The 10192-nt window shown below is 37.2% G+C and overlaps 2 protein-coding genes across 4 annotated transcripts; both read right to left on the bottom strand.

Moving 5' to 3' along the window:
- Positions 1-2965: 2965 nt before the first annotated feature.
- Positions 2966-5031, bottom strand: LOC126795414 (uncharacterized). The gene is made up of 4 exons (XM_050522255.1): positions 4455-5031; positions 4005-4306; positions 3621-3920; positions 2966-3134 (listed from the first exon to the last, which is right to left on the bottom strand). The coding sequence occupies exons 1-4, from the start codon at positions 4611-4613 to the stop codon at positions 2966-2968; spliced, it is 930 nt and encodes a 309-aa protein (XP_050378212.1). The 5' UTR covers positions 4614-5031.
- A 1817-nt stretch (positions 5032-6848) lies between these two features.
- Positions 6849-9871, bottom strand: LOC126795001 (uncharacterized). 3 transcript variants are annotated; one of them, XR_007672212.1, is made up of 6 exons: positions 9754-9871; positions 9581-9669; positions 8316-9386; positions 8091-8175; positions 7791-7992; positions 6849-7304 (listed from the first exon to the last, which is right to left on the bottom strand). XR_007672212.1 is itself a non-coding variant. In XM_050521808.1 (5 exons), the coding sequence occupies exons 2-5, from the start codon at positions 9661-9663 to the stop codon at positions 7861-7863; spliced, it is 1371 nt and encodes a 456-aa protein (XP_050377765.1). In that variant the 5' UTR covers positions 9664-9669; positions 9754-9871; the 3' UTR covers positions 7456-7860. The 3 variants fall into 3 exon arrangements, 1 of the variants encoding a protein (XP_050377765.1); XR_007672213.1 differs by having other exon boundaries at positions 7275-7356; XM_050521808.1 differs by lacking the exon at positions 6849-7304 and having other exon boundaries at positions 7456-7992.
- Between the last annotated feature and the right edge of the window lie 321 nt (positions 9872-10192).

Raw genomic sequence — 10192 nt, 5'->3', positions numbered from 1 at the left:
ATATATATACGGAGCTTTTCAGGTAAGGAGGCCCTTATCTTAACTTAAGGTACGGATTTTCATTTTTGACCAACTTTTCGATCGAGTTTTCACATCTCCACCGTCCAATATCTAGGCTATAACGCATAGATCATCTCCACAACATTTCACCCGATTCCATCACCGTTAAGGTACTCATAACTTCAATTTTCTACTCAAAATATGAACGGTTCAGGTTCGGCAAATTCAATCCGTCCATTGATTTTGATTAGTTTGATACCTTAACGATCATGAAATCGGCTGAAATTTTGTGGAGATGATCTATACATTATAACCTAGATATTGGACAGTGGAGATGTGAAAACCCGATCGAAAAGTTGATAAAAAATGAAAATCTGTACCTTAGCTTAAGGTACGAACTTCCGCACCTGAAAAGCTCCGTGTATATATATATATATATATATATATATATATATATATATATATATATCATCTTGTGAGTGGAAAAGATATTCCTATTTTCATTCTACCATATTTGCATCAATCTGGGGTGTTCCATGCTTCTTCATCTGCTTGAGCAATATATTGTAAGTGTTGGTTCTGAGCATATATAAATCTTATTGGTTTTTAGTAGTTCTGTTGTACTGACACCTTGGCAATGTGAACCACAATATAATTAACTTCATGAAGAGCAGATTATAAGAAAAGCTGCTGATCTTTTAATATACATTGGTATGGACGTTTACGCACATTTATATTTAAATTTTACTAATATGAACATTAGTTTTATAGAATATATGGAAGTGAAGCTGCTTAGTCAAATTACTCTTTAAATTATTTGAATTGGATGTTTATTAGAATGTAAATTGATGACAACAAAGAGTCTACTAGGTTGTCCAGATTTTTCTCTTTTCTCTTTTTCCAGATTTATGTTCCATACATAACTAGTATCAAATCTATCATGTACGAACTATTGTATATGGTAAAATACTCATAGATGTCAAATACTTCATTGCTTTTAGAAGCTTGGAAAGAAGTTCAATACAAATGCAGGTAAAAGAACTTAACTGATCACTAAATTTTGAAAGATTCTCTTCCACTTTTTTTATATTCTCCGGCCATGCCACAACTTGGCTTGATTTCACTGATCTCCATCCTATATGCAGGAGAAAGTAGATATAGAAATTAGAAAGTTGCCTGGAAGGCTTTGCTATAAGTTTCATAGCCTTAATTATTTGTAAAGACATGTGGGTAAGTAGATTATAAATTACTTTAGTGTTGCAAAGCCATCTTCTGTTGGCCATGTTTGTGATTTCACATTTGTACTGACATTGGCTGAATTTGAAAATGTTGATAACTAGGTTGTTTACTCAGCTGTTAATTGTCTTAAAAACTATTCTATTTGAGGTATTTGATTAAAAGATGAATTGTTATACCTTTGCTTAAGAGGTAGTTTGCTTGACTTATGAATTTCTTCAACCTTGCTAGGTTCGAGCAGCATTCTCCACTGTGACGTTGAAGAAATGCAGCAGTAAATTACATCATGCAACTTGGGAGTGTCGAGTTAAATGGTGAGGGAAGCAGAGTTATCTTAGCAGACGTCCAAGCTAAGTCGTACTTCTATTTGTATCAATACTTTTTTTTGTTAAGTTTAAGTTGCATTTGCAAATGTAATTTCTTTTACTTTATTTAGATGTTTGTAAATTACTTGAATTAGCTTAATTAATACAACAACCGGTTTTTGTTGAGAATCTAATTTATTATGATTTTTTTTTAAATCAGTTTTGGTGAAGTCACAAAACCTATAACAATGGTGGGTAAATTATATGAATATAATATAAGTATTGGCATCAATTGTGGGAAAATTCTAGCCTACGCTGTTGCATGTTATGCAGCAGCTTCTTCCTTCACACATTATCACACACACACCCCATATGAATGTTATGACATCAAATTTATACCACACATCAGTGTACGTGTACGTATAACATACACTGCTACACAGCAGATGAACCCTCAATTGTGAGCTCTTCTATTACTTTATGGTGGCGGGTCTCAGAGTGGGGTCATAGACTCAAGTCCCACGAAAACAAAGGCATTTGTGATAAAATTAGCAAAGGCCACGCCATTAAGCCGACATTTTCCAATTTCGTCGCTGCACCGTGGGGTGCAACACAGACAAAATTTCGTGGGCAATTGAGCTATACCATGAAACCAAAAAGTGGGTAAAGAAATTTTTTTTTTGTAGTGAGGTGCTTTATCAGTTACACTAGGTACTGAAGTTGCCAGACAAATCCATCTTCAAGGGTCAATACAAGCACCGGCCTCAAGGGATGCAAGAGGTTAAGGCTGGGATACTGTTAATGTACCGAACACATGGTATCAAGAAGAGGGGGAAAAGCCGCTGCTCGCTTTGACAGTTTGACTAAATTGATTCAAGGTTCAGTAACCAGTGTGACCTATTACAACTCGGGCCTAGTGGTTGTCAAGACCTTTTTATGTGAGATAGCTGCTGCGAAACAAGGTAGCTTTTAGTTTATCTTTTGCAGCATTTGCTGTCGGTTTAGATAACATCTTTGCAATATTTTGTCTTTAAACACGACTTCACACTCCCATGAAAATTATAGTGCTAGGAAACAAGTTTTAGATACAAAACGATTTAACAAACCAATAAAACATAAGTCCTAAACTGATTTAATCGAGAAAAACGAGTGATGTTTTGATTCTACTCCGATTTGCTCGAGAAGCAAGGGTAAGAATCCTGGGAATATTTCTTTGACTTCAGCAACAACTTCGTTATAGTAGTTAGCTATTTCTTCACAACATAGGGCCTTACGTCCTTCTCCATGCTTGTGCTCAACAATATTCCTAAGGAGTGTAACGAGCGAATGTAGGTCTTCATTTTTGTACTTCCCTCTCAACAACCTCTGTCCCAAAGATTTTAGAGCATCTTTCAAATATCTTACATTGCTCCTTTCTATAGTTGCTATCCAGTTTTGGTACTGGAGAACTGTTGGCCTTCCATTAGCTCCTCTAAACTCTTTTTCAGGTAGCCTCTCTCATCTGCCAATTGAAGACGTTGGAAGCTCAACATGTACTCACTATAATCCATAGCATATGGATGAGTGATTAGCTTATGAACCAATTCTTCGTAGCTGAAAAGAATAGTTTGGTATAAAATTAGATAAAGAGAACTTACAAACTTACAACAGAATAACAGCGTTTTTACTACCAAACTTACAACTTAGTGCTCTTAAACATCTATGACACTTTAAAGTCTGTACCAATTGTCCCAGTAAGAAATAAGGGTATCATATCTTAATCCATATCGCAAAATTATAAGGACTTCAAAACAGAGAATCCTATTTGCAGGGCAATGTGATTTGTTTCTAAAACATAGTTCTTAATTAGAAAGTAGATCAAACTCAGGTAAAATTAGGTAAGAATATAGAGAAAAGAAGAATGTGTCTTTTGATAACAAGGTATGTACCACATTGACATACTTAGATTTAACTTCTGTCAACAAAAATAAGTATGTACCAAATACATAGTGAGCGTGCCAAATCTAAATGCAGATCCACAAAACCATAGGGCATCAAGGTGAGTTCACATTCATTAATACTTTTCAAAACATTCACTACAAATGAAGATAATTCTTGATATCATCGTGGTCAAATAAGCTGAAAAACGCTTCATCATCATGAGTGAGAACCTTTTTCTCCTGGTACTTTGACCTCAACAAATCCCTAAGGCTTTTAAGATTGTCCCTCTTGATGTTCTCCTCATTAGTATGTGGATGTTTGTCTCGGTACTGTTGTAGGCTTGAAGTGATGTTAAGCATCTTTAACTTGTTATCTTTAATAGCAAAGTTGCTTGGGCTGTTGAGGCTTGTATGAATAAATCCTTTGTCGTGCATATACTTTGTGGCCCGAATTTGTTCTCTGCAAAACAATTTTAAACGTCAACCTAGTGCATATATATGAAGGCACATGCTTAGGAGTTGAGAGAGTATTTAATACACTTACAGGGTAGCTTGCTGCCACCAACCATCATTCCCTTCTCTCCAATCAGCCAACAAGCAGTCATACCTTTCGTAGAATAGTAATGTCTTACCCTTCTTTTTATTGTGACTGATGAATATAGGCGCCAAAACAAACTCATGGCTGACTTGACGAGTTGCATTGAAGCAACTAATTGCTTTCCTCTTTTTACAAAATTCTACAAAGCTAGCTTTAAGTTCTACCCCTCCCCTAAGTCTTATTATTGCCTGCCTTTTTCGATAACTCTTAATCTGATAACCAATGACATCTACACCAGATACCTCGTTCTACAAAAAATAAATTACAAATCATTAATGGGATATGACCACATATTATTGCACATTTCCAGCCAAGTTTGAATGTGTTAAACCTTTCTAAATATACCTTATTTCTCCTAGACCAAAGAAAGGAAAGAAAAGAAAACGAAAAACATACCTCATAATTCATCTTTCTTCTTTTCTGGTTCCTTTTAACAGCTCTTAGAGATTTGATGTTGTATTCCCGTGTCTTGGGCCCTCCAGTCAATCTTCTAAACAAATCCTTGACCATCTTGTCAACTGGAAATTGATTTGGCAATGTTTGAGTTGTAGGCATGAAATAGAGAATTCAGACTACATAATCGTATTGGTAAAACTTGCAAGTATTACTGTCTGAAAGGTGAAACTAAAGGGAGAAATCAGAGTGAAACACATGGTGATGATTGATAAGCATTTAATCTGAAAGGTGTTGCTTCTTTCAATTACCCAACACAAGAAAGTACAAGCCATTTAAGGTATATATTTGATAAATAGGATTGAGAAACTTAATTTCCTAAATATGGAGGTTGAGGATTTCTTAGTTACACAATACAAGCTATTTGAGGACATTATAAATAGCCCTAGATCTGAATTCTGAACATAAACAACAGTGAGAGCTAAAGCTAAGATGCTTGAGAAGATTTCAAAACTGAGAGAGAGAGAGAGCTTGCCCAGAGAGTCTGATTCTGTGAAGTCAAACTACTGTCTCTGAGGGAAGGAAGGAGAAGATGTTAGGCACTTTGGGAAATGACGAATTGTTCTTTTATGGGTTGGGCTGAAATATGAGTGGCAGAATACACAGACTGATGTTAGACAACTCTTCATTGGCTTTCTTGGAGATCCATGAGCTCCCGATCTTTAAGCTGCTCACTTTGTTCAGAGCTTTCCTTCGAAGCAACGAAACGGCTGAAGTAAGAAGAGGTATAGATTAGGTTTTGTCAATACTAATTTTACCCAACGTATCCGGACCGTATCTGCTGAGTTGACTTTACACTTTATAGTTCATCCATAGATACGTGTATATGGCGTATCCATACCGTACTCATATCCGGACATACTCAAATGTTGACGTATCCATGCTTCAGAGAATATGACTGGGACTTGTGCCCTTGATTAATTAAATGTATTTTTTCACTACCCAAACTTTGACTCTTTTACTTTGCTTCCTACTACTTTCACTGTGTGAAACTGTAAATATATGTATGTGTTTAGAACTGAGACTTTCGATTTGTGCTTTCCCCTCCAATTTGAAATGATTGACCATCCTGCCCACATATATCATTTGTGGCAGATTAAGTGGTGTTTCCATTTCCTAAATTTGTGTTTCCATTTGCTTGATGTACCCCTATTTTGTATCTTGAAATATGTAATGATGTCATGTATGAACTAGGATGGTTAGAGTTTGTACGTCATTTCGTACCAGGATTCCCCTTTTTTTTCAATCCAATGAACTTATTATGCATTCGTCCAAAAATTGTATCAACTTTTGTTTTGTGCTCTTAACTCTATTGAGCTTTATTTCACTTTTTTGCTACAAGACCAGTCTCCAGTCTGATGTTCTAGATATGGTGAGCATTGCAGGTTGAAGTGTCCTCAACGCATTTAGTATGTTACAACTTACAGTGCATCCCAAGTAAGAGATGAAGAATTCTTTTACGAACCAAGAATGTGCGACACAGCATGGACTATGTCGACATTGGTATACAGTGTCTTGTTTTGATGTGAGAGCTGTGGGATGACATGTATGTGGTATGTATTGTTGATTTGGTTCTGTGTGCGACACAAAGACAAGTTAAGAAATGGCTCACAGTTTATCTGTAACTTGAAGCAGTTGAAAGTCAAAAAAAAAAAACTTTTTTGGTGAGGTGAAAGAGGTTGAATCATATGAATGGTGGTATGACATTACCAGAAGCTATTTTACCCCCAGACACAGAAAAACTAATGGCTCTGTCAATTTGCATCGGCAGCTAGCCAGCTACCCTAATGTGCTGCCTTATTTAAGTTATTTGCTTCTCTACCAACATATACCAATAAATGTGAACATCGAGTCTGCAAGTTCAACCCCCTACCTCACCAAGTTGTTGCTTGATGATGAGACAATCGAGGTCCAAACTAATATATTGGAAACGGTTCCGGAAAAAGAATTAGTTCCATCCTCCCAATTTTAACAAAAAAAAATGACAAAATACCGGTGACTCTTCGTATTTTATGGGTCACTGTACTTTAAAATTCGACCAATCATGTATTTTCAATTTTCAACTCAATTTTGTCTTTTTTCCGTCTAAAATGATGGTTAACTCATATATATATATATATATATGACAATTATGCCCTGACCTACTTTTTTTTTTTTCATCTTCCCTATCTCTCTTCTTCTGATTCATATGCATACAAAAATGAGAGAGTTGAGCATGTCCTTGGTACGGTGATGGCAGAGAATTTCCTTCTGGTTCCATATGATTTTCAGTTGGCGACTACAAAGATATACAACTTCATGTTTGTCTACTACCTGATATCCTCATTCAATTTTGATCATTCCGCAGACTTGGCTCAAATCGAAACCCAGGCTTCACCTTACCCCAATTGTTGGACCTCCAGAAACGTCGAATCCATGGATCAACCAAATATACCCAGCCCTTATATATACAAGTCCTATATACAACAATATAATCCATTAGAATCGATACAAAATAGAAGAGCTGTCTTTATTATAACACCGCCACTCGAATTTGTCTGGCACCCGACTCGATGTCTGCTGCAACATCACCGTCCGCTGCAACCTTTTCTCGATCTCCGATCACGTGACCTCCCTCTCCTCCTCCACTTCATGATCGAACTTCTCCACCCGACCCACCGCTTCCTGATAACGAATATGAATGAAAGCTTATTCTCTGTCCATCTCTATGAGCGATCAGACTACGATTTGCAAAAAACACCGGGATTCGTTGAAGACCAATCTCGCTCTGTAGAGCTCGACGACGTTGACCAGCTGCAGCGAATTGAAGACCCCGATGAGAGGTCTCTTTCTCTATCTAAATTCTCTGATTAACAAGAGAAAGAGACGGATCGGAAAAAGAAAGAAACAGAGGATCGAAAAGTATGTCAGGGGTAAAATTGTCATTTAATATTCTAAAATCTGCAAGTTACCGGTATTTTAGACATGAGTAATTGGTCGAAAATTAAAAATACAAGAAGTTATTAGTTGAAATTGGAAGTATAAGAACTAAACTGCCGAGATTCATATTTTATGAGAAATGACCAGTATTTTATCTAAAAAAATTTATCAAAAGTGAAGTATTCAGTAAGTTAAAGTCTCTAAATAAGCTTCTTCAGGTCATAAGTTGCCACAATATTTGTAACAATCTGTCTCACAGTAGCAAGCATACTCCCCATAATTACAGAACATTCTGCCAAACACCTAAACACATAATTAAAAGCTGAAATTGAACATTGGAGACTAAAGGTAACCTCATACCATTCCAAATCAAACTAAAACACCAGTAAGCCAACTCATTAACACTAGAATGTGGCCTTGTTATATGATTTCAGTAAACACCAAACTTTGGTTCTCGACAGGGTCTGAACAGATTACCCAACAAGGCTAACTTTCGTGATCTCGGCTTCGATGTCTTCTGTCTCCGTCTCCGAATCTGCTTCCTTATCTTGTCATTTACCGCCTTTGAGATCATAATTTTATATAAGAAACTAGATAACTTGAATTGCAAATAGGATATTCTTTTGAATCATGGACAATACGATGAATTCATATATATACCTGCTGAAGCTTGCACAATCGAGGATCATCAGTTGGCTGCATCATGCTGCTGGTGCTAACAATCTCTCTTTCTTCTTCACATTCTCTGAATCATGAAACAATCAGGAATTCTATAAGCTGCACTCAGAATGATAAAGCAGGTCTGCTTATTCAATTTATATATGTATCCAGATGAGAATCAACATTCAGTAGAAAGTTAGAAACATAAAGAAAATAACAACTTACAGCGTGAAGCCTGATTCAATACGAAATCGACCAAGACAGTTGATATCAATTTCACGCATAGTAGTATCTAAAGTACGGATGCGCCTCTTTCCTTCTTTGTATATGATATCAAATGTGGTGATCCACACACGTTGCCTGTTATAATATTTCATGATACTTTGCAGAAGGCAAAAGTTCAACCCCCCCAAATGAACCAAACACTCACTTCTTTTATAGCAATCAGAATCCATGAAAAAACAAGTCCGCAAGCCATGCAGCTGACGCGGCTTGTTCACAGAGTACTCAATACTACCATCTGCCATTTGTTTCATCATAAGAGAAAATGTTATAACTTCTTCGATTCCAGATATGGCATAAATAGTATCGTCTATAACTACAGCTTTCCCTGCAAAAGTATAATAAATATAATCTGAATCCTCCTTGATAGGGATTTTAACCTCACTCCATTTATCCAAAGTCACATGATATACCCACAACGGAGATTCAGGAGGCTCATCTACAGAAACCAAAATACAGCCGTAACAAATAGCATGACCACGTATGTTAGAGCTAGACCAATCCTTATTCCCATAGCGAGGAAACGGAGAGCATCTCTTCCAGGAGCCGGCGTGTGGATCATAAACCTCAAAGGCAGGGTCCGGCATTCCATACTCAAAGGCTGAGGGTTGTGCGAGATGATAAAGCTTTCCATAAGCTGAAATTAAAAGTGCAGCTGTCTTATGCTGCTCAGGGGGCTTGAACGGCTTCAATTCCCTAGTCATTATGTCAAAAGTGTGTGCTTGATATGAGTAATTCTTGCGAGTGCTGCAGTTGCTATAACCCTCATATTGCAACATATACAATTTGGTACGGCTGTTGAACCTGGTAGCTGCCAGGATATGATCCTGTCGAACATGAGGGTTACTTGTATCGAATAACTTGGATACTGGTTCAAGAAATTCACCACCTTTTCCCAAGATTTTTCCGCCTTTGGTCTTTACTTCATATAGGGAGTGCCCATATCGACTACCCCCTCCTAAGTTCAACATGAAACAAACTCTTCTGCATTCCCCCTCCTTCAAGGGTTGATTGCTAGCAACCCAAACAAAACAAAAAAAACCCAATCAAAACCAATATCAAAAGTTCAAAATTAAACCAAACAATCTCCTACTTGACAAATCTCACTAAAACCCTAGCTAGTTCCAGTTTTAACAATCAAGGGTCTCAACTACTCTCAACCTTCCAAATTTTTTATTGATAGTCAAATAAGTTAACAAAGAGCGGACCTTAAGTCAGGAACTGGATCAGCAGCCAAGTTTGAACCATGAGGATCTGCTGCTTCACTAAGCTCACTGCAGGGGTGAGTCATGGTTTACTGACAAGTTGAAAGAGTAATAAGTTAGTAATTACAAAAGTGAATAACATGATTCAAGTCATAATTTAGGAAACCAACACCTACCTGTGTCGCGTCGCCGCGCTCGGAGATGGTGAAGCGGAGGAACAATACCCTAATTTAGGGTAGACGCGTACGCAGCTATCTTTCGAACAGGGGCTTCTGTTGGACCAAACCTACCAAGGGCCACCCGATTTATTTCCCTACTATTAAGCGTGTGTGGATTTGACTGTTCACGGCTTGATACTTTTCACAATACTGTGCGGACGGGTTTTACCCTTATATTTGGCTGGATTTGAAGAGGGAAGGGAGGGTTAGAGTGGTCATTAGAGAGTTGTGGCATTTGCTTAAAACACCTGTTCTTTCTCCTTTTCTGCGACTACACATAAGCACCGCTCGGTTCTTCTCTTTTCTCATTTATTCCAAAGCTTTGATAACAATATCATTGAATTGTGGGGGATAATTGTTGCAGTTGCGAAAAGGGTTGATCTTAGAGTATTTTTTA

This window comes from Argentina anserina, chromosome 5 (assembly GCF_933775445.1).
Source record: "Argentina anserina chromosome 5, drPotAnse1.1, whole genome shotgun sequence".
Classification (NCBI taxonomy): Eukaryota; Viridiplantae; Streptophyta; class Magnoliopsida; order Rosales; family Rosaceae; genus Argentina; species Argentina anserina.
This window is presented reverse-complemented; position numbering and strand designations above follow the sequence as displayed.